Source organism: Aptenodytes forsteri, unplaced genomic scaffold, assembly GCF_000699145.1.
Source record: "Aptenodytes forsteri isolate BGI_AS27 unplaced genomic scaffold, ASM69914v1 Scaffold380, whole genome shotgun sequence".
Taxonomy (NCBI): Eukaryota; Metazoa; Chordata; class Aves; order Sphenisciformes; family Spheniscidae; genus Aptenodytes; species Aptenodytes forsteri.
The window spans coordinates 768,080-793,506 of NW_008794212.1; the positions used below are offsets into that span (position 1 = coordinate 768,080).

Sequence of the window (25,427 nt, forward strand, 5' to 3'; positions counted from 1 at the left end):
AGTATTTTTAAATCGAATGGTATATTCATAAAACAGCTGACTCAGACCAGTGTAAGTAGAAGAAGCTGCTATAGAAGGAAAGGTCATGTATACAAATCTTCGTAGATATTCATTTAAAAATGATTAAACTTACAATTAATGGACCTCTTGTATCTCAAGAAAGAAATATTTGTCATAATTTTCATGGAGTGAAAGCATTTAAAAGGATTAAAATCACCCACTTTTTTTTTTTTTTAAATATCCTTGAACAGCTGAGTCCTCTTTTAGAAAACAGAGAGAACTGCCTATCTGTTAAATAAAACAGCTGTGCCAAACTCTCCAAATACTTACACATTCAATTAGTATATCACTGAAAGACAGTGAGTAATAATCTACTAATGATAGAGATTCATCTATCATATTGTACAGGTTTGTAGCATACCAGATTTCAAGAGGCAGCCCAAGCTCTCAAGCACTATTACATTTATGCCAGATAAGGCTGTAGAGTTTGCATTAAGGTGTCTGAATAGCTGATTTTTATGTTATCATATTTTTTTAATATCTTAAGAGTATTTCATGAGGGAAATTGCTGAGTAGAGATACATAATTCAGTAAACAATTGAAAAATAAGACCTACAGAAAAAATGCCGTGTGTCTAAAAATAGTATAGTCATGTGACTTATTACTTTGGCACAAAAGCATAATTTACAGGTTTAATTTGCAATCCTCCTATGTTTCTGACATTGTCTTGCATAGAAACTGAATCTGAATTATTCAAATGATTTAAATATTGTCGTGTCCTGAACTCCAGGTGTCTAATACAAAGGATTTTATATAGTTAATTGAGGCCTCTGCATTTAAGATATGGGAGTATAACTTTCATTTTTACCATTTATTGCTTAATTTTTGATATTACAGTGCACAGTTAATGGAGATCTGGGGCTAATCTGGTAATTGTTACGCCAGCCTTCCAGCATATTTCCAGCAATCCAATTTTTTCCTTTTTTTAACTGCGTATCTAAAAATCTAATTGAGTTTTCATGTTCAGGTTTTGAAATAGTTACATTTAAATATTCTTTTCTTTTAAAATTTAACTTTTTTGTTTTCACAAATTTGTATTTCCCTAGTAACCGGTAAGTCAATAATGTACAGCAAAGCTGTCAATTAGCACTGACCGCTTACAAATAGTTATTATCTATTTATTTTCTGCATCTATTTATTAGATACCTTAAGAACATTCTGTATCAGATGTTCCTGAAATTCATATAATCTTCCTTATAATACCGTTACAAAAATATATTTAATAATTTCAGATTTTTGGAAGCCTGAAACATGAGAATTGAAAGAAGTTTGTTATTTGTTTATTCCTGTGCTGGGATCTCCTTTTGAAGTAATTTCAACTTTGGTCTGAAACTTTAAAATATTTATCGCTAAATCATTTCATAATAATCAGTGTGTTGCTATTAGAGTTTTAAGTTTATGTTAATTTTAACTTCCTTATCACTTTTTCCGACAACTGTGAATGTCTGCAGTGGTCATTTTCTAATAAATGCGTGTTACGTTAGCAAGAGTGATCCCACTGTGACAAAGCAGATTTTTCTATCTTAATATCCTCTTCTGTTGGGTCAGTTGGTCTTGGAAGGTCTGAATTCTCTCTCTTGTAGATGCAGATTGCTTTTTTTCTTCCACATTTTGCGGTCATCTTTTTTCCTTGACGTGGAGTCATGGTAACTTTCCCTGATAGACTTTTCGAGAGCTTGATAGTTTCTTGTAGAGCTAACAGAATCTCAGCTGGTCAGTGTTATAACCATGAAAAATATCTGAAGCCACAAAGAATTAAGATGTACTTGTGTTTGCTCCAAAATACTAAATTCTGGAAAAGCATTACATCAACAAAATCAAAATACTCTAAGAATTGTGGCTTTCTTACAGCAAGATAGGTTTTGGAGGAGACAGAAATTCCTATTCAAAGAAAGCCCAAAAAAAGTGGCCTTCCCAGTTGCAGAACTGATGATGTATCATCACTGCGTCATGAAGAAAGAAGAAAAAGAACTGTAGAACAGCTGTTCAGTAAAAGAGTTCAAGTATAATTTTTCTTTATATTATAGAAAGCTTAGACCTTTAAATTCCTCAGCTAGGAACCTCACTATGCAACTCCTCCCTGCTACGCAGTACTTTTACTTGCTTTCTTGTTTCAGAAAATGAAAAAATAACCAGTTTGTATAAGATTGTTTTAGCTTTATGTCTGCAGATTGAAACAAGACCATTGAAAAGTAAATGTATGAATGGCTTTTGGCCATTAAAAAAAAAAAAGAGAAAACATCCAAGTCCAGGTTTGCTTTTCCTAGATTTGTAGGTTGCTGAAGATGGGCATCGTGTATTAGACAAGTTCCTCACTTCCTTATACGAGTTCTGCTAAAGTGACAAAGTGGGTGTAATAACATTTCTTCACTTCTTATTGACATGTGGGTTAGTAATATTCTATTTCATAGTATTCCCTAAGACAGGTTTTGATAATGGTGACATGATTCTTATCTACAGAATAACTTGGTTGATTTAAATTGCATACCAAATATTAGTCTTAATTTTTAAAAAATCTGAGTGCTTCCATTATTTTGACAGTAAAGTAGGCCTATCTGACATGCACACAGTTTTGACCTATTTCCCTTGTAAAGAAGAAAATTAATGTGGTGGAAGGCCTGAAAGAGCATTATGACTCTGTTGTATTCTTGTAGGGACTCTATCGGGTGACCATTATATTTATTAAATTCTTATTGAGTAGACAGAGCTGAGGTTTAAAAAGAAAATCCTTTTGTCTCCTGCCATCTTTTTTGATTGTCATGTGGCTCAGTTTTGCTTTTTGTCAAAACCCGCTCAGAGATGGTGTGTGTATGCATATGTGCACACGTGTACACAAAGGATGGACTTTCTCCATTCTTTCATTGGAAGTGAAAACCTCAATTGCTCCCAACTCCGGGAGTTACACAGATAGATGTGTTAAAAGGCAGTCATACTCTGAGCAAGTTTTGGGTTTGGGTACTATACGTACGCTAAATAAAGGATGCTGAAAGAATCACGCTCCCTCCCAGTTCAGCTATTGCCTTGGACAACTGTAACGACACGGTTAAATCTCCTAAACTGAAGATACATTGCAGCTCAATGAACTCTACTTTTCACCTGCACTATGAGCATTGATAGGAAGGATATCCGATTGTCGTGGTTTAATTTCAGTCGGCAACTAAGCACCACCACGGTTAAATCTCCTAAACTGAAGATACATTGCAGCTCAATGAACTCTACTTTTCACCTGCACTATGAGCATTGATAGGAAGGATATCCGATGTAAGGTTACAACTTCTGATTAGTTAATGGCATGCAAGTCCAAAATGCTCCAAGAGAAGAGATTCATATTGTGTGCTCTTAATGATCAGCTAGAATCCACGAACGTAAATCAGTCTTTCTCCGTGAGAACCTTTTCCTTATTGTTTTATTAGTGTAGATTCCTAAATAGTAGGTCTGAAGTGACTGCTTTGATCATGTGGTCTAACAGCATAGGAAACCAAATAATACAGGGTTCTGTTCATCCACGTGCAGGTACGCAGGGCTGGCTGAGCTGGGGCATGTCCAGTGGACTACTGGTAAAGGTCGCTGGCTGTGGTTGTAGAGATAGGTACAGTGGCCTGGACTCTTGACATTTTTGCTATTTATGAGTGAATTCATCCAAATAGCTGTCATCTTATAGAGTGGTTAAATTGGGGTCTTCAGATCCTAAAAAGTTCTACAGCATCAAAAGTTGTATAAATTAGGAATGCATAAGCCTTGTTATAGTACATAATAAAACTGTCCTTTATACAGTTCAAAATAATTTAATACCAAAGGTAGTTGGACTAGAATAAAGTGATTCGACACTAGGGCGATATAAAATGTATCATTTTAATTAAGTCATTCAGTGCAGATCAATTTTCTGGTTGTTGCAATGTATTCTTAATACTCTGTATTTATGAGTAAGATGAAGATGTCTTTCTCAAACCAAAGGCCAGAGTATATCATGTATACAGCTGTATTATAGTCCTGGATACCAATACAATGAGATAAGGTTGAAGGAAGAAAGGTTTCCTTTATACTTCAGGCACATTTGTTTGTTGAATCACTCGCCTAAAAATAGGGCTTCATAAAGTATTCAATACCAATCTAATTAGTCAAGAGAATGCTTCTTTTCAAAATGGAAAAGCATTCCCAAAAAGTGATGCAACATTTGTATCTAATTAGATGATAGAGGAGAATCCTAACCTAATTGCTTTGATAGACTTAAACAGATAAATAATGTGCAAGCGATAACTAAATAAAAACTCATTTTAACTCTGCGTGGTTTGAAAATAAGGCTTCTTAAGAAGCTAAAACTTCCTGTTAGTTCTAAAACCCCAAGCCCGTAATTTGGGGGCGTTTCTATTTCTGAATGTATTTTGTAGGTTTTTCTGTGATAGAAAGGAAAGCCTGGGGAGTGAGATTGCAATTTGTATCTATAAGCAGCGTTTTGTGTACGTTCTAAGGGTTTGCAAAACTTTATACCCCAAATCTGGTCATTCCATAATTAAGCGCTGGGTTTTGTGCATCAGAGAGGCAGTCATTGATCATAGACCTCTAAGGAGCCTTTCTCTGTGATACATGGAATTGTTAGGACACTTAACAGTTCATTTAAGAAAAAAGTAATGGAGCATCTTTGCAATATTAGGCTGTCAAAGTTTGTCTTAACTGGCTTTATGTCCACTTACTGATAAAAGAAATGTTATGTTGGTATTCATATCATACGTGACAGATCTAAATCCAGACTATTAGTATCTAATTTAAGTTTCTTTTCACTTTGTACCAAGTTTTCTATTTTACCACTTGACTAAAAAATTTTTGAAGTAAACATTAACAGCTGAGTGTGCAAAGAGGCTTCTTAAAACACATTTCAAAAAGTGACAGTTGCATTAAAAATTGAAAACATACTTTCAGCATATGAAAATTAAGGAGAAATTTTGCACGCGGGGAAGGGTTTGAGCGGGCTAAAGGGGGCAAACAATTCAGTGTAGTTTTGCATAGTTCTCCAATGAAATATTTTTAAGCATATTGTAATGAAACTGGACTGCAAAACAAATCTAAACGGCATGTCTTGGCGCACAGAAAAAAGAAGTAATTGATTTAGATGTGGAAAGTTGTGTTACTCGTGGTGAGATAACATGAGTTGTCTGGAGTTGTTATGAGATTACAGAGAAGAGGTATTTATTACATGGGTTGATGAAAATCAGGCCTTTGGATAGAATCCAGTGTCCAAAATACTTTGGATTTGGTCCAAAATCCAAATACTTTCTAAGCCAATCCAAAGTACTTCAGTTAGAATACTTTGATGGAGAAAGGGAAAATGGTACGACAAAAGGGATGGGATTTTTCTGCCATCGAGTTGGAAGATTCTGGACTGGTAAGGAAAGTAAAGCTTTGAGTAGTCAAATGGATGCTCTGTATGTCAGAGCATTCAGGTCAGGCTGATCCCTGTTGGGGTTTAAATGTCTTTTTTCAATCACAGAACAGTTTGCCAAAACTAGTAGAGCGGTGCCACTGCCCCCTCCAGTTGTCCCTTTAAACTTGCAGCTTCTCCTCTAGGCTGCCTTATTGTATAAAATGTATTATAAAACCAGCCTGCGCCAGCGATAGGGTGAAAAAGAGCCAGACCCAGCCTGGTTTAAGTGACTCCCATCCTCTTTTTCCCTGCTGTCTTCCTTAGCTCCATCTTCTTTGTTTGGCTGCTAACTGCTTATTGGCAATATGCAAATTTCAACAATACTTTGTTGAACCAGATTTGAGAGGTTTAACTCTTCTTGGAGAGACCTGTACTGCGCTTAACTTTTCTGTGGTGTTATGCAGTTCAATAAAATAACACATATCAGCTCTGCACATGCTAAACAGTTTAATGAAGGATTTCTGTACTGAAACATTGATCATAGAATCATTAAGGTTGGAAAAGACCTCTAAGATCATTGAGTCCAACCGTCAACCCAACACCCCCATGCCCACTAACCCATGTCCCTAAGCGCCTCATCTACTCGTCTTTTAAATACTTCCAGGGATGGGGACTCAACCACTTCCCTGGGCAGCCTGTTCCAATGTTTAACCACTCTTTCAGTAAAGAAATTTTTCCTCACGTCCAATCTAAACCTCCCCTGGCGCAACTTGAGGCCGTTTCCTCTCGTCCTATCGCTGGTTACTTGGGAGAAGAGACCGACCCCCACCTCGCTACAACCTCCTTTCAGGTGGTTGTAGAGAGCGATGAGGTCTCCCCTCAGCCTCCTTTTCTCCAGGCTAAACAACCCCAGTTCCCTCAGCCACTCCTCATTAAGACTTGTTCTCCCGACCCCTCACCAGCCTCGTTGCCCTTCTCTGGACACGCTCCAGCACCTCGACGTCCTTCTTGTAGTGAGGGGCCCAAAACTGAACGCAGTATTGGAGGTGCGGCCTCACCAGTGCCGAGTACAGGGGCATGATCACTTCCCTAATGGCAATCTCTTACTTCTGCCATTCGTGCCCAGGAGAAATATGCAATGGTTGCAATATGTACTGGGTATTTTATTGCCTGCAGTCTGTGGAAATCTGCACAGAACTGCGCTGGGGTTTAGTGAAAAAAATCTCGCTTCCATGAGCGTTCTCCTATAAACACATAAAACATGGCTAGTTACACACTGATTAACTGTGTACTTTTACATGGCTAGTTACACACTGATTAGCCGTGTATTAAGAAGCTTCCAGGGAGCCTTAGCCCTCTTTTCTGTAATTCATTGCACACAGGCACATCGGTGTGTCCTCACAGACCCCAGCTTGCATATGAGCACAGTAAATTACAAGATAAAAGGTCAAACTTCGATGATGTGAATAGCATTGTTCACTGTTCTCTGCTTAGGGTGAGTGTGGTGGTTGAAGTATTTTTGTACCTGGGGTAGAATGGAACGTGGATCATCATACCTGTGCTCTGATTCATTTTTATTTTTTACATCACTCAAATTCTTGTGTTAGTTTACAGTTCTTTAGTCTCTAGTACTTCTCAAGAAAAAGTGATACAAACAATAAACTTTGACTGAAGGTATATGATTGAAGCAGCCATTTTATTCCGATTCACTGTACTGAGTAAAAATATTTAAATGTTTTCCACAGACGAAGCGGTTAAGTGAATTCTTTTGCCTCTTTTAGTACTATTTCAAGCTATGTGCAGTACAGAAAAATGGTTTATCTGATTAGATGATGATAAGTAATACGGTGGTGATGGAATGGGATGTTAGCTGAGGCAGAGCATTGCAGAACCAGTAGAAATATAAGGTTACTTCAAAGTGTCTCTCGCTGCTTGTGCAAAAAAGAAATTGATGGCTATTATTTTCTCGTAATGGATCCAGTGCAATTGCCCTAAATAGCAACATGAGCCACAGCAAGACTGGCCTAAGAGATGAGCAACCTTTTCTGCACTATGTGCTTCCAGTATTTTAAATATGTATTTTCTGATTCTGATTTTACTATATTACAGAAAGTTAATTTTCATTTAAAATAATAGGGGAATTATTTACTTATTTTAGCCTTACGTGGGACCTGTAACAAAAATGCCAACGCAGCATTCAGCAATAATGCTGAAACTTGAAGGTAAAATCTGCCTTGGTTTTGATGAAACATCATCTGCTACCTTCTTGATCAGGACAAAACCAATCAAACACCAAAACTTCTAAACTGAAAACCTGAGAGAGTCTTGAACTGTTGCCAAGTGCTCTCCAAATCCTATTTCTGTGTACCAGATTTAGAGATTAAAGGATAGATTGTTTTCATATGAGAGATGGCAAGGTGTTTGATGTGACATTGACTCTAACCTTCGCTAGCTGGTACTCGGTCACCTCTCCACTGTCAGCGAGCAGGATCTCATCATAGTCTCCTCATCCCTTCCCCAATTTTGGCCGGCCAAGGATTACATCCTATTGGAGTGCTCCAGAATGTAGGAAAATTGAAACAGATCCCTGCAAAACAGTGCCAGGCTATTCTAGAAGGCTTCGTCCTGCAGAAAATTGCACTCTTTATTCCGAAAATCGCACTCTATTCTTTAGATTTCAGCACCTTATTCAAGGGGGTATGTCCAGCCGGCTCCTTTCTAGTCCACATCCTTCTTGTAAATACCATGGCTATTTTTCTTCTTTATGTAGCATTTTGAACTTTACATTTATAAGGTAGCACATCTAAAGAGAATGTACTGCATAAGTGTACTTAAGGGAGTATTTTCGAGGACTGTATTTATGCCTCTCTAGTCTTCCTTTGGTGGTCTTGAAGGAAGGAGCTGTTGTTACTGTTAAATATAGATGTAATGTGGTGTTGGTACTGTTGTTGCAAAAATGTTGTAGGATCCTAAGTCTTTATATTCCATTTCTATCTCAAAGCACCTTTTCTTATTAAAATCAGTCAGATCTATAGTAACATTTACTATGTTTTAAAACGTTACTATGTTTTAAAACGTACATTAGTACTAGGAATAAGGCAGAATTGACATGCGATTCCAAATAAAACCTGTTAGCATTGTTACTACAATGGTCATCAATGCCATCTTACATTTGAGTTCTAGGATTGTCGTTTGTTCTGACGTATTTACTATTTGAATCGCATATTCCATGTTTGTCTCACCGTAATAAAACGTCCGATCTCAAGAGTTAAGTCTCACCTGGTCAACTTGAAAAACTGTTTTGGGGGAATAACACAGTTCACATCATTCTGAACTTCTTTCATGAAGATTTGCTCATACAGTGTAATCATATGGGGGGAATTACTACTTATGATTTTCAGGTTGTTTCGTAGGTATTCTGACATCAGTGCATTGATGCTGGCTTTTCCCTTTTTATTACAGAATTTTTTTGTGAGGTGATTGTTTTAATTTAGTCTAAATGCAGGGGGTTTCCATTTTTATGAATATTATCAACCCTAGAAGCAGTTTCCTTTACATTAAATTCATTCAGTTTTATAAACAATTTTTAAAGGGCATTAATTGAGCTAGTCGTCTGTTGATAATTCTGAACAGAAGCATATGTGAAACTATTCAGTTAAAAGATACATCCCTTAATTCACCCAAACTGTACATTAACTGTTTAATAACAGCTGCACTCTCGTAGCTTTTAAGATGTAGCTCCGTTGCATCCACATATAAATAGAATATGCTAGCAGGATTATATTTACCCTAAGCCTTATTTTCATGGCTCCATTGATATTTAAAATTGTGATTCTAAGCTCTTTAAATGGATGCAGCTGTATACATCTTCATGAGTTACGGAACTGGGCTGAAAGACTTCAGAAAATGGCTCATGTGTTTTCTATATCTGTATTTTTCAGGCTGTTTTATTGGAGCCAGGGAGTCATGAAAGAAACTCAAGAAGACAACTTGGATAATGAACGGAAGATAAAAAGAAAACAAAAAGAATGTGGCATATAAAGGGTATAATACCTGGAGGTATTAGATCTGACTCATATTTATAAAAATGAGACGAGCTTTCACAAAATACAAGTTTTCTTAGACAGTCATCAAGCTTGGAGCCATGCTGTTGAACTAGAAATTCTCCTTTTCCCCATTCTCCTTTCTGACAGGTAACAAAGGATTGGTGAATTATGATTTTCCCAAGTTGGAAGCACTAATTTTTATCTATATAGTTCATCCTTATGAATATATAAGGAGTTAAACATTGCATATTTAATGTGGATTATAATGGGAAACTGACTCATTAACAAAAATGGCCACTTTTAAGGACTTGGTTTCAAACTGAGCTGGAGCCTCCCAATGCACTTTGTACAATTTGGGGAAAAGTGTACTGAATGGCCTTCTTTGGGAGGCCATGATGACATGTAGTAAAAGGATATCATCTTACTGTTGATATCTTTGAAGACTCATAAACAGAAACAGAAAAATGAATGGTGGAAAGGAGTGTGACGGAGGGGACACGGATGGAGGGCCACCAGCAGTGCAAGTTCCCGTTGGTTGGCAGCGACGGGTGGACCAAAGCGGAGTGCTCTATATCAGGTAAGGTTATCTGAGGCGGTTACTGGTTTTGTTTTTGTTGTAGTTTTGCCAGAACGTGTGGTAAGTCAGTGACTCAGCTAATCCTTTGTACTCAAAAACTTCAAGGGCTTGTTCTTTTGGAAGTGCGAGATCATTTTTTCTGCTGATAGTAGTGGAGCCCACTTATGTCAGTTGTGCTTTGCATGCCCTTAACGTACTCCCAAATCTAATATTGCTTGGTCTTGAAAATTTTATAATCCTTACTATACATTTTGCTTTAGGCATGAATAGTTCTTTATTACTTATTATTGTCATACGGATTTTAAAGCTGAGCAGTAGCAGATTTAACCTTACTTAATATCTTTATTATTCAAACCTTTTACAATGAAACTAACCAGAGGTTTAGTTATATGCCACACCTGAGATGATGAGAAATCTCTGCTGTCTTTTGCCTACTCCCAGATGCGTAGGCATTGCCTTTTCCTTGCACCAGCACGGGCTTTTTATAAGAGCCATTGCTGGTCGAGTTCAAAGCAGTGCTCAGGCAGGCAAACGGTTCACGGCAGGTAAGGTAGAGCGGGACTTTCTTCTTCTGTCTGCAACAACCCTTCACCTCCGTCATGCAGTGCCATGCAACTTTATCCTGACATTCTGTAGCTCTTCTTCCCTAAGTCTTTTCTGGGTTTATGTTCCAGACCTCCATTATACTTTTGTGTTTTACTTACTCTCTTTTGAAAGGAAATTTAAGTGGTGTAACTACTTAGTAGCTGCAGAAAACATCAGTTTTTATATGCCCTGTGAAGGTTCTGTGTTCAGTATTGCTGACGTTCTCCAGCAAGATTTACTTCCATAGATTCCTCATGTTTCTCATTTAGAAAAAATAGGAACACAAGCCTAAATCCAAAGTTTCAGGTATTTTATTTTTTTATTTTGTTAGCTTATTGGATTTTTTTTGCTTCACCCTGGAACAGTCACAAATAAATCTATTGAAATTACTATTAAATGAATGTGTTCAGACAAACAGACTACAAATTAAATGTTATTGGAAAAAAGATCAAAGTTAGCTTTAACAAAATATGGGTACATCAGGTTTACATCACAGAAGTCTAAATTATTATCAGTCTGTTATTTGCTTAATCTTATTTCACTTTTCTGTGGTTAAAATAACCACTTCTTCACAACATTGTATGTATTACCAATACAAAATTCTTCAATGAGTCAAAGCATACTCCAATTTTACACTAAACTACCATAAAAGATCAAATGCATTCCAGGATTTCTTGTTTGTATTCTCAATTAGCAGAATCAAACAAAATCCATGTCAGTGATACGCATGTCAAAGATAAATCGCCTTCCCCTTGTATTTCTCATTAAAGCTATAATTTACTGGGCCTCTGCCTTAGTTAAAAATCAATGACAAAGAAGAAATTGTGGGTGGTTGGGGTTTTTTTCCCTATCATCTCTATATCCAGGCATCAGAACATATAATGCTTTGGAATTTTTATATACCTGATGATCTTACCTGCTTTCGAACTCATTTTGTATGGCTGTAAGAAGCAGGCCACGAAGCTTGTGCTGCTGCTTCAAGCACGTATCGTTCATGTTTGTAAACCAGTAAGTGTTGTTATAATTCTGACAATTATTTGCTTTTCTATCATTTTTATATATGTTCTCTTTTTTCAGGAGGAACTTTCTTAATATTTCCGTTCTGAATTGCCTTACGCAAAACACCGTTTTTATTCTAGTTGACCCTATGAATCAAGTTTACCAGTTGCCTTTTTCAGCTTGGGGAGGCTTGTATTATTTCTGCCCTCTTCCCAAGTTTTGCCCATGTATTTTTTTTTCTCTTTAATCCAGTGGTTAATTTTCTGGTTGCCTTCTGCAAGCCGTTCTGCTTAAGGAAAGGTGCTCAGTATGGTCCACAGCTCCTACATTCTTATTTGGTGAAAGGCACAGAGCAGGACATGTTGGTTGGAAAGGATGGAAGGTCAAATAATCCAACCTCCAGCTTGATGTGGAGTGTCCGCAGCACTCGGTCAGGTCAGCCCTTGGTTTCACCAGCTGCATCTTCAGGGATTGAGTTTCCACAACCTCTCTGGGTAACCTGCTCTAGTGCTGCACTGCCCTTCTGAAGGAACAACCATCCTGAAAATATGCACAGCATTTATTGAGAGAATGAAAGGTCAAACAATATTGACTCAAAAGCTATCCAAGAGAAAATTAGTGTATATATTAAGATCTGACATGATTTAACTAGAATAGATGATCCCAGCTGAATAAGGACTCATTCTATTTGTACTCCTTATAAAGCATGCATGCTTTTCTATCAACTGTCAACAGTTGCTTTGGATTAAATCCATTAATTAACTAGTTTTTATTACCTGGTAAAAACAGTAACTTTTCTTAGTAAAACAGTACTACAGCCTTAAAGTAGGACCTAGATCTCTTCTTCGGCTTAGTCATCAGTGGAATAAACTGAGAAAAGCTCTTAATAAAAAGGAAAAGATTTCAGAACTGTCAATAACATCCTAATATATTTTGTAATTTGCTCGCTCTTGTTTCTTTGGGGTCCAAAAACCTCTGGATGACCTCAGCGATGAAAAAAAAGCTGCCTGTTTCTTACAAAGGAAGCTGCTGATTATACTTTGCAGTATAGAAGCGCGAGAAAATCTGTACACACAAAAGATACTTTGCAATTACATAGGTCTGCCCAGGAACAAGGCAGAAACAGAAAAATGGGGCCTTTTTTAAATTTTGTTGTTCCTTGTGGACAAATAACCGTGCATGTATGTGCAGCAAGGGATGCTGAATCCCACATGCCACAGATTCGGTGGACTGAGCTGTGCACTCCTGGCAAGCATGAGTATCCAGACCTTCCTTTACACCCACTGATCGTCAGTGCAGTACGTATGTGCCTTACAGGTCTGTTGATTCCAGGCTCCAGCATCTCCTTGCGCCTGAACTGGGTATGTTTGCCCAGATTTCCCAGGCAAACTGCACGCCAAGGAAGGTTATTTAAAATTGCTTTATTCTAGAAATAGGAAAAAAAAATGAACTCTGACGGTATAGCTTTAGTCTTGCTGCTCAGTAGGCTTTTTTTACCAATGCAAACAAAATGGCATCCTGACTCCAGAGCATATTCCCAGGGATGCCATTTAACACAAGCTTTTTAAGCGTCACAGAATGTGTCCGTAGAGATTTTGCGTGTAGATGGGATAGCGTAGAGCAAATTCCAGTCTGATTTTCTCCCGTGGGAAGCTGTTAGATCTTCAAGCGTGGACCTCGCCTGGGATGAGCAGTCGCTCCCGTGGGCGTAGTCAGGACAGGTTGGGAAAGTCCAAAGCGATCGGCCAGCGCTGGAGATGTGGAGCCAAAATAGAGACCAAGTGATACTCACTGAGTTAAAATGTGATAATGGCATCGTGATTTAACCAGTTTATAGCTGAAATTAAAAATAGTTTAAAAAAGAGTTATTTCCCCCTGCCCCCCAAGTATTTCAATTTAAGACAGGGAAGGTTTGACTTTCTGGCCTATCACTTTCCTTCACACCCATACCATTATTTTTAGATTGCTCTTTTTATCTTGCTTACCCTCAGAACTGTCGCTGTTACACATATTCGACCTGGGCAGTTGTCTCTAAAATAACTATTTCAGGGCAAGTCTGGCAAATGAATTACTTACTTAAACTGTCAGCGTAACTTTAAATGTCACTTGCAGATGTTGCTTTATACGTGACTTAGTTCTTGTGCAGAATTAGGTGTTTATACATTGGGTTTTAACTACAAAAGTTTGTCATATTTTGGAATTTTGACTCTTGGCTGTTTTCATGATCCAAACTATTCCACTTAAGTTGTTTTTGTTAAAATAAGGGCTATTTACAGCTGCCATTAAGAACCAGTGTTTTAGCCAGTCCTCATAAATTATTGTATTCTTTCCCTGATAAACAGTTTAGATGGCTAAGTAATAAAGAGCAATCTGGAAGGTAGAGGCTTGTGACATGAGAACTTTTTTCATCTTATGAATTAGTGACTTTGCTGTAACAGAATTTCCAGTGTCCTATTTTTGGATATGGAGATAATGATTTTCTGGTGGGAGTTAGAGAAATCCGAGTGCAGTTTATCAGAAACTCACTGGACTGGCTTCTTGGTGTAACGTTTCTCACTTTCAGTGGGAAGGTTGAAATTTTAGCTGAATGAAACCAAACTGTTTGCAACTGAGAGACCCAGCCACAACAGTTCTGTTTCTCTTCCCCCTTTTCTGTATGGGTTTTCTTGTACTTCTTGAAACACACTTTTGTGTTTTTTCTTTTTAAATTAGGTCCCAGTCCTAAAAAGTACAGATGACTCTAATGCCTGCATGGAACTGCAGTGATGTGATGGGGTGGGAGGAGGTCTGTGGGGACTGCGCTTTGCCTGTGTGTTACACTTTATAGGAGAGAGGAGGGAGAAAAACAATCTTAGTGTAGTTAGGCAGTAGTTAAGGCTTTCAAGCAGGACTGTAATGTGAATAGCAAATATCAATAATCTCAGTTACTTTCTTTTCTCTGCACTTGCTGTGTTTGTTTCTCTGTAGTAAAATCTTCCTTTAAAATGTTTTTTTGGGGGGCTGTTCTTGATAAGTATCATCTCAGTTCTTGACGAAAAGCAAGAAGTACTATGAAACAAAATATGAAATCTTAGCTGTGTTATTTTAAACGCTCTCTATGTGAGCTGTTAGAATGGTAGATAGAAGTCATGACCTATCAAATAGCTTGTATTCATCATTTCTGTTCCTTTACAGTCCCAGTGGGTCTTTATTATCCTGCTTGGAGCAGGTGAAGACTTACTTGCTGACTGATGGAACATGCAAGTGTGGCCTAGAATGTCCTCTTGTTCTTCCCAAGGTAAAGAAAAGCACCATTTTGGATCTCTGCGCTGTAATCCTTATCAGTTATGTCAGCTGATGTGCTGTGCTATGACTTAATCTCTGTTCAGATCATATATATAAAATGAGATAAGTGGTATACACCCAAAGATTTACCATAAAATACAAAATTAATCTCCCTTCTGCCTTCTCCCCTCATGGAAAAGATCTGACTCGGTTTTTATGGTGTTTTAACATTTTCCTATTAAATTGGAAGCCTACCATCAACAGCATCATGTTAACATGCGAGAATCGGAACGAGACACTGACTTACGTTATAGCTTCAGTATCAGCTCCGCAATTTTATCGTCTACACAAATTGTAAACTTTTCCTCTTAATCACAGAGCAATCTCAAACACACATGGGCCTTTTTCTTTTTTTTCTCCCTACCCTTTATACTGAGGGGTGTTAAACTTCTTTTGCTAGATGACAACTTCCAAGGCTGTTTACTTATTTTAAATATATTCACTATTTATAATCTTGAAATGTACTGTAAAAGTTATCTCTTGGGCAGTGTAGTAGCAGTCAGATAGCTCTAAGGAACAGAGGCAAATTTAATTTTATGCAAAATTTCTGGTTTAGGTGTATTTGGTGAGTTTGCTGCTTATAATAATTATTTTGGAATTTTTACTTTCAGGTCTTTAATTTTGATCCTGGATCCTGGATGAAGCTTCACTATTTATAATCTTGAAATGTACTGTAAAAGTTATCTCTTGGGCAGTGTAGTAGCAGTCAGATAGCTCTAAGGAACAGAGGCAAATTTAATTTTATGCAAAATTTCTGGTTTAGGTGTATTTGGTGAGTTTGCTGCTTATAATAATTATTTTAAATGTTGGAATTTTTACTTTCAGGTCTTTAATTTTGATCCTGGAGCTGCTGTGAAGCAGAGAACTGCTGAAGATGTTAAAGCGGACGAAGATGTCACCAAACTATGCATACATAAAAGGAAAATTATTGCTGTGGCTACACTTCACAAAAGCATGGAAGCACCGCATCCTTCACTAGTTCTAACTAGTCCTGGTGGTGGAACAAGTGAGTAAAATCATGCAGAATCATTTAATTACCTAATCTTAAATATATATCATTACTATACAAAAACACCCCCGAAAGTCTTATATATCTATGAGTACTATAGTAAACAGATTCAAGGAAAAAATGGAGGTAGTAATTAGAGAGATGTAGGTAGATAGAAAATGAGTCTAAAAAGCAGGTCATCCCAGACTAAGAGCATGATTTTCTTGGAAAAGATATCAGATTGTTCTAGACGAAGAAAACACATTAGCTCTCATCTTTTGGAACTGTAGTAATATGTCTGATATTCTGTCACATGGGAAATTAGAGAAGCAGAATAAAGTGATTATAAAGGGATTAGAATGTGGCTAAGGACTTGGCTAAATGGGAAATTGTATTGCAAGGCAGAATATACAGCAAGAGAAGATCTTCACTGTAATTTCTCAAGGATTATTTTTGGGGACCAACCTGGATTAGCATTTTAATTATCCATATCAACAAAAAAATGAGGTAATTTGTTGATGGATGAAGTTGACAGGTATTATCGAAACAAGAGAAGATCAAACCATGTTGAAAAACTAGGGGATCATTGAGACCTGGAGTGAAAGAAAAGGTGTAGCATCAAATCCTGTTAATTGTAAGGTTATTCACCTGGGGACTAGTGAAAAAAGCTATTAGCTGTAAATTATTGAGAAAGAAGCCCTAGATACAGTAGCTGATCAAAGATGCCTGTGAGCAGTACCAGATGGCAGTATGGTGCAGATCAATGTGACTGTAAGAGAGAGAAGTACAAATGCCGTTGTATGCTTACTGCCTTCCTGCACCCCTGTTCTCGCTAGCGGCTCTCAAGCTGAAATAAAGCAGAGGATCTTCTCTTAGGGAACTGCAAAACCTGTTTTATGAAAGTCATCTAAAAGCATTTAGCCTGTCAACCTGGCAAAATGGTGGCTGAAAGGAAATTGCTGTCAATAAAGGCATCAGGAGAATCAGCACCAGAAAATAAAGCTACTTAAGCTAAAGGACAAAGTTAGCACTGAAAGAAACAGCTACAAAAACAGAGTTGCATAGAAACTTAAACTGAAAATTAGGTACTTTCTAAGGATTACAAGAAAATGTTCTGAAGTGGTCTTACAAATCCAAATGGTTAGGACAAAGGAGTGAAGGTTACCTTTAAGACAGAGCTCAATAAGTTTATGGTTATATACTCTGATGCATGCAACTTCTGGGAAATGGCCCTTGATAATCTGAGAGATCTTTTGCACCCCTATATTGCTGTAGTAATAGCTGGCTAATTGCTAACTGCTCTGTAGCTTGACTTCAGAGTGGAAAATTTTAAATGTATAAAAATAAGTAATAAATTTCAGATACGTAGACAATGCTAAGATACCAGTGCTGTTCATAGTACTGATGTGCTCTTGCATTTTCCAGTTGCTATTTATGATTTTAAAGCTTTGTTTAAATTGTTTTTTGCAATGTAATTTTTTTTAAAAAAGAACAGTGCAATTTCCCACATTACTATGCATTTTCCTTATTAATTTTTTTTGTATTCTTTATTGGTAGTACTTAAATTACATTTCTGTTAGCAAAATGAAGGAGGTAAAACCAGCTAAATATTAAAGACACAAGTCACATTTATTTGGTCTTACCTTCTCTGTTGATCAGAATTTTGTGCGCTAAGCAAAGAAGAAAATTTCCCAATAAATTGCCTTTTCATTTATGCACACTTACATTTGACCATTTGCTTAGGTCCAGCACTCAAGGTGAGGGTTCTCGTACATGTTTCGTTTTGCAGTTCAGTCTTGCAATTCGTCCCCTAAATGAGACTTTGGTTGTATTTTGGGAAGGGTAATATGTGCGTTTCTGTCATGATGTAGCTGGTTGAGCAAATAGGATGAAGGCAGGATTGTCAGTGCCATCTGTCTCCTATGGCCAGGCTGAAGGAAAGAAGGGAATTGGGTTCTTGTGAGTAGAGGAATTTAAAGGCACCTCTGAATTCATTTGAACGTGAAATCTTTAGCTCATTACTCAAGTTTAAGTTTGCATATTCAGAGGCTGCGTGCCAAGAATGCATTCATTTTCCTTTACTGAGCTCGCACTGCAAGCTGAATTACAAATTCCCAGAGCAGCAAAACTGGCAGAAAGTCCGCCAGACTTGGAGCTGCTTGGGGTGGTATTCTTAAAGTAAAACACTGAAAAAAATATTTTTTTAAGTAAAACGGATATTGGTGGGCAGAAAAGGAAAGCGATCTTGTGCTTGTAGGAAAGTCTAGTCTCACAACTGGGATTTACAGGATATTTTTCCATTGTAGAGGGGTTCACATCTCTGCATATGCAAATATCCCCAAGGCCTTTATCCTGAAAACAAGCATATAAAGTAGAGCCCCTTCTTAAATTTAGCATCTTCGCCCCAAGCAAAGCTTGTTGCAGAAGCTGCAGGAAAAGCCTTAATTCAGTAAAGTAATACAGGACATGATATAATGTGTGTCATCACCTTTTTAGCAAAGCAGTTCCCAGGAACAGATTAACTCAGAGGACTGGAACTTGGTGCCCGTGGTGCCAGCGAGTGATGCGGAGCAGCCGGAGAAGCTGCATCCTGCCTTGCACAGCCGTGGTCTCTTAGGTCTCTGCAATTAAGTGCATGGCTGAATAGAAATCTGGGCCAAAGTCGTATGGCATGGCTCCCCATTCATCCTCATCAGGGAGAGCGTTTGGGGCAGGACCCTTTTCTCTGTAGGGCGTGGAGAAATTAGTCTAAACCCTTGTTGGGCTTTGTTCCTCCTGTACTCAATAGATGGTGCCAGAGGCTCCTTTTCCCTGCAGCAGTGATAGCCTGCTCCTCCTGCCAGCTCTTCTAGCGGTAGCCAAAGTGGTGATGCTGGAGATTCAGGAGTAGGACACTGGAGATGATGGTTAGAAAGAAAAGACAAAGGGGAAGGAAAAAGATGTAAAGTTGTCCATTTTTATGCAGTCTTTATATGGGGTATGGAGTTAAAGGTCTATACAACTGCACTACGTAGTAGGGTAGGGTAGCATGTGCCATTCCGGCAACTACTTGGTGATTCAGGTATTATTTCTGTTGAGGCAAAAGTTTAGCCAAAAGGCTTTCTAGCTTTTATGAATATTTTCACACACAGTAGTTTTGCACTGAAATGTGTGATATCGGATTTCAAAACAGTAACTGTTGTGTTTTTAATATCAGGTGCAACTCCAGTAGTTCCTACTCGAGCAGCAACTCCAAGATCAATGAGGAATAAATCACATGAAGGAATTACAAATTCTGTGATGCCAGAATGTAAGACTCCTTTCAAGTTGATGATAGGGGCATCTAATGCCATGGGTAGGCTTTATGTGCAAGAAATGGCTGGAAGCCAGCAACAAGAACTTCATTCTGTCTATCCTAGGCAGAGATTGGGTAGTAATGAACTTGGACAGAAGTCTCCGTATCGTGGCAGTCATGGTGGGATGCCCAGTCCAGCTTCATCAGGATCACAGATATACGGAGATGGCTCAATCTCACCTAGGACTGACCCACTTGGAAGCCCTGATGTTTTCACAAGGAGCAATCCCAATTTTCATGGAGCACCCAACTCTAGTCCTATTCACATGAACAGGACACCTCTATCTCCACCATCAGTAATGCTACATGGTTCTCCCATACAGTCATCCTGTGCAATGGCTGGAAGGACTAATATACCTCTTTCCCCAACCTTGACCACAAAAAGCCCAGTAATGAAAAAACCCATGTGTAATTTTTCAACTGGTATGGACATACCACGAGCAATGTTTCACCATAAACCGCCCCAAGGTCCACCCCCACCTCCTCCACCACCTTCTTGTGCTCTTCAGAAAAAGCCATTAACATCAGAAAAGGATCCACTTGGCATACTTGACCCTATTCCTAGCAAACCAGTGAATCAGAATCCTGTTATCATTAACCCAACTACTTTCCATTCAAATGTCCACTCTCAGGTACCCGTGATGAATGTAAGCATGCCTCCTGCTGTCGTCCCTTTGCCAAGTAATCTTCCTTTGCCAACCGTAAAACCCGGTCACATGAACCATGGAAGTCATGTTCAAAGAGTTCAGCATTCTGCTTCAACTTCCCTCTCTCCTTCACCAGTGACATCCCCAGTTCATATGATGGGATCCGGGATTGGAAGGATCGAGGCTTCTCCCCAAAGATCACGTTCTTCTTCCACGTCATCAGATCATGGAAATTTCCTGCTGCCTCCAGTAGGACCACAGTCATCCTGTAGTGGTATTAAAGTTCCTCCCAGGTCCCCAAGGTCAACAATAGGGTCACCGAGACCGTCTATGCCATCTAGCCCTTCCACCAAGCATGATGGACTTAATCAATACAAGGACATCCCTAACCCGTTAATTGCTGGAATGAGTAATGTATTAAATCCTCCAAACAATGCAGTTTTTTCTACTGCATCGGCTGGAAGTGGTTCCTTGAAGAGTCAGCCTGGTTTGCTGGGAATGCCTTTAAATCAGATCTTGAACCAGCACAATGCTGCCTCTTTTCCAGCAAGTAGTTTACTCTCAGCAGCAGCCAAAGCACAGCTAGCAAATCAAAATAAACTTGCTGGTAACAACAATAACAGCAGTAGCAATTCTGGACCTGTTGCCAGCGGTGGCAACAACGAAGGACATAGCACTTTAAATACCATGTTCCCTCCTGCTGCCAGTGTGCTTCTACCAACGACTGAAGGGCAAAGTGGCCGAGCAGCACTGAGAGATAAATTGATGTCTCAGCAGAAAGATCCTCTGAGAAAAAGAAAGCAGCCGACCACCACGGTGTTGAGTTTGCTGAGACAGTCTCAGTTGGACAGTTCTGGAGTTTCCAAAGCTGGATCTGATTTGATAAGAAAGCAAAGTCAGAGCTCCTTTCCCATCAGTTCTATGTCCCAGCTACTTCAGTCCATGAGTTGTCAGAGCTCTCACATGAGCAGCAATAGTACCACCAGTTGTGGGAGCTCAAATACTGCTTTACCTTGCTCTGGTAACCAGATGCATTTTGCAGACACCAGTATGAACTCTGGCAGTCTCCAGAACTCGCTGGCACAGAGTTTACCCTTGCGAGGGGACGGTGTGCACTGCCAGAACACAAACACTAACTTTGTCCACGGTACTAGCCCGGGCACAACCAACCATCTTGCAGGTTTAATAAATCAGATGCAGGCTAGTGGGAACTGTGGGATGCTCAGTCAGTCAGGAATGGCTTTAGGAAATTCATTACATCCGAACCCACCTCAGTCGAGAATCCAGGCATCCTCCACTCCAGTGATACCAAACAGCATTGTTAGCAGCTGTAATCAAACAAGTCCTGAAGCAGGTACGTTTCCTTCTAAAAGGATACCCCTATGTTTGACTGCTTGGAAATATATGATGACTATTTTTAAATGGGTTCCTTTTACGTATCTACTTTTTAAATATGAGTTTAGCAATACACCAATATGAAAAGTCTGCCTATTCCATGCTGAGATCCAGAAACTGAAAAATAAATAAGAAAAAAACCAGTGGTAGACTAAAATATATCTCCCTTTTCCTGAACAAAATCATCTTGGCCTCCTTCCTGTGACAATTCTTGCTTTTATTAACTTCCACACACTCTGCATAAATAAAATCCATGCACTTTTGTACATACCCAGACCTCAGCTTTTGTCACTTGCCCAAATAAATTGGGTGTTTGTTTTTTTTTTTTTTGCCGCATGCCCTGCTACTTCAACCCTAGAATGCAATGGCTAACCTGGCAGTGTATGTCCAGACTATACGTGTGTCCTTTACTGCTTGCATTAAAGAGTTGGTGTTATCAGAGATTGGAGCAGATACTAGGGAGTACAAAAGTTTACAAAATAACCCTTTTCAGGGACAGCACGGGGGAGTGCCAAGTCTGTGTTTGCCTTTATCATGATAACTTTACTAAGCTGGTAATTAAATGGTTGAATAAACTGTATATTCAGTTGGAAGTGTGTAGAGAGATTTCCTGGTTTATTCATCAGTGAAGACTTGGAGAGGAAACAGGTATGCTGCTGTTACTATCTCCGTGCTGTTTAAAGATAAAAGGGAGACGGCTCAAAAATTTATATTTCATTTAACTACTACTGGTTGAACAAAGTATGCATTTTTGAAAGGTGGTACTGTGTTAATTTCTTAAGCAGAAAGAAAACCTTCCATTTGATATTTCAGTCTTTCAGCTTGGTTAACTTTCAAAGCATGTGTTTGATGCAATCATAGCTAAACTACATCAGGTCAAACGAAAGTGACTGTAAGCGTGCAAGCGGTCTCTCTCATTAACCCAAGAAAGAACCTGGTATGTGTTCCGGAGCTTCCTCCAAGAGAGCTGTTTATTCTTTAAAATACAGAACAGAATTATAAAAACTGGATTATATAAAAATAATTTTCTAGTATTACGCTGGTCACAGTTTCTGATGACTTTTAAGGGTTTCTCTCCATTCCTGGGGAAAAAAGGCATTTTTTTTTTTTCCTTAGCTATATTGGTGGTTTGTGTCGCAAGCAAGCAGCTATTAATCCTTGCATGGCTGTTTTGCCTTGTCATGCTGACAAAGAGGAGAGTTTCTTGATATAGTCTGTCTCTTCTGCGACTTTTTGCTCTCTTCTGAACAGAATAAAGGTCTGGTTTTGCCTTAGGAGCTTGCTTCCCTGTCCCACTAAGCATACTACAAAATCCCTTTAGCAGGAGCTCTTTGGGTTTTTCCACCTCCGTTGAGTTCAGTGGGGACCGGTGGTAGGTATGGGTTCTTCTGAATTGTCACTGTCCACACAGCTGAAGAAAGCTGTGAAGTTATTGCAGCATTGGACTACATTAACTTGCCCTCCAGCGAACAGAAAAGACTGAGCGTTATGTGAGATAAGAGCCTGTGCACCAGCGGTTACCGTCAAGAAGCTGAGCAGTAGTAATTCACCCCGTGTGGGGTAAGGGTTGGAAAGGTTCAAGATTCCTGCACGAAATTCAGACTGGAACCGATTAACAGAATTTTTACATGACATAAAAGTTATCGATAAAATGTTGCTTAACGACTATTAAAGCGGGCTTCTAAGAACAAGAATCCAAGTTCATCCCCGTGCGGGATCTTCTTGTTCCTGCTCCATCACTTTGACCCAGCCATGACCTGTAGCCATGCCCTGCCTTGGTACGGTGGTAGCTGGGACCACTCGTGAAGGCTGCCTTCGGGCTGATGGCACGGCTTGTCATTCCGATGTTAGTTAATCAGGGCCTTTGCTTGTATCGCCAGTCCTTGTCTTCAGGCAAGCTGAATTTCTTCCTGAGAAGACAAATGCGACAGAACAAATCTGTGCATGTGTCAAAGCCCCGTGAAGAAAGGTTTCAACATAAACAGCCAGTTCAGTGCTCATCAATATAGGAATAGAAATATGTATATAACCCCACCTGGGAGCTTCTGTTCTGCTGTGGTATTACTACAGAACGGTATTTCTCAGACCCTGGAGATAATTGATAGAATTATAGCAATATAATTATAGGGCCTTAAACTGACATTTTTTTTCTTATCTAAATGATAAGTGGTAGTTCCGTGTAGGTAAAGACTAGCAAGATTGGAATATGTTCTGTTCCTCACTACTTGAAGGGGTTTGTTTCTGTAGTTTTGATGCTTGCAAAATACACACAACCTGCGTTTAATTATTTTATTAAATATCCATGATGGCTAGAAGCCTAGAGACCTGTTTGCTTCTTTAAGATGAAATTTCAGATTCTGTTCTCTTTGTGTTATTCCCAGGGGCAAGGCCCTAAACCGGTACATAAACCTTCATCCAGCCTCCTGCCTGAGTCATCACAGCAGCATGGGGCTCAGGCGTAAGATTTAAATCTGATCCATAGCTGGGAAAATCCAGATAGGGACACTTTGTTGTATTTGCAGGAGAACGGAAGCATTCTTTCCATGAAACAAGTGTGAAATGTTGAGTATTTTGCATTAATAATAACCTTTAAAAAGAAAAGTTAGTTACCGGTCTGCATCCAGTTATGTAGACAAAACAGATAAGAGGTGTATCGCGAATTATTCTATACAGAGGCGTAGGGGGTGGGTAGTTTTGGTGGATGGAGCTGAGCAGTGTCAAACGTGCTATGTGAACCGCGCTTTCAAGAGCAGTTTAGCTGAGTAAGAAGTCTTCAGGAAACTCATGTTCATATTCGAGTTTGTGGCTTTTTTTTTTTTTGCTTTGTTTTTAAGTATTTTAATTGCTAAATCTGTTTTCTGTTTCTGTGCCAGCATTCAGAATAGCTACTAATCAGAAAATAGTTCCTGAGAGAAAAAATACTGAGAATCACCACAATTAGATAGCTGGTTATTGCCTAAGCTTTTAATTATATTTTAACCACATGGCCCAAGTTTTATTATTCTAGCTGTTGTTTTCTTCTTCTGCAGATAATATCTTTCGTTTCCAGGTAATTTTCAGTACGTGTGATGGAATTAAAAATGAATAAATACAAAAATAAAAATGTCTATTTATGCAGTAGAAAGCTTTTGTAGTTTTCCAAGTTTGAGCCCTTGAAAAGCAGTTATGCTCAATCAATTTTTATTAACAATTTCAGTCTCTCCGTTCTATAGTATTTGGGTTGCAACCACTGTTTAATAACAGCTGTCTTCCAGGAGGAGCTAGCAGCAGGTCTGTATAGATTACCTAGGGCTGTTCCTTTGGAAAGAGTCCATTTTCTGCCAGGAGACTGGGTTCTAGACTCATTTTTTCCAATGAGTGGTGTCAATATTTCTGTTGACTTTGACGCCATATTCCTCGTTAATCAAGCCCTCAGACTTCTGCTACAAACTGAAGGTAGAATCCAGTTTGCCAATTTGGCAGCTTTAAGATTTATTCATTAAGCCACTGTGCCTCTCTTTGGATTTGTCTGTTCTTTTTGTAAAATGGGACTGCATCGCTGTGTGATATATTTTATTGCAGTCTGGTTCATTTATTTTTTTCGTGCTGTTAGAATATGCTGTTAGTCCAGAAGTTCATGGTGTAGAAAATCTGTGTGTGAGTGTTGAACATTCAACATGCAAATACTGCTAAGAATGCAACATGCATAAATGATGGGATAGATGAAAACAAGTGAAAAATATTTGGGAGTAAAAGCTATATACAGCTGATAAGGGGAATCGAGGGAACTAATATAATAACCATAGCAAATAGCAATAAAGGTGATAAGTTGTCTCAAATATCAGAACATCAGAAATATGAGAAACTCTAGGTCTAGAAGTTTAGTAGTGACAAATAAAGGGCAGATTTGGCAAACAAAGGCTATATCCCTTCCATAGACTCAGAACAGTAATTTTTACTGGTGAAATTTACAGAATAGAAAATAGTAAAATATAATTAAATAGGGAGGAGCTTCTATCCCACTCAAACAGAGTTTATTTTAATACAGCCAAGTACAGTGTAATATAATTGGGAGTGGAACATTGCCTTGGAAAACAGTGACTCAAAGAAGGGTTTTAGGAGGCTTTGATTTAA

General features: G+C 38.6%; 1 protein-coding gene across 3 annotated transcripts in view; it reads left to right on the top strand.

Moving 5' to 3' along the window:
- MBD5 (methyl-CpG binding domain protein 5) overlaps positions 1-25,427 on the top strand; it is a 95,386-nt gene that overhangs the window by 39,166 nt on the left and 30,793 nt on the right. The window contains exons 5-9 of one of the 3 annotated variants that reach the window (XM_019473620.1): positions 9,361-9,612; positions 9,908-10,042; positions 14,801-14,903; positions 15,776-15,956; positions 19,135-21,273. In XM_019473620.1, the coding sequence (XP_019329165.1) occupies positions 9,930-10,042; positions 14,801-14,903; positions 15,776-15,956; positions 19,135-21,273 (2,536 nt within the window). In that variant the 5' untranslated portion in view covers positions 9,361-9,612; positions 9,908-9,929. Of the gene's footprint in view, positions 1-9,360; positions 10,043-14,800; positions 14,904-15,775; positions 15,957-19,134; positions 21,274-25,427 lie in introns of all 3 variants that reach the window. The other 2 variants (XM_019473621.1, XM_009285293.2) reach the window with 2 other exon arrangements.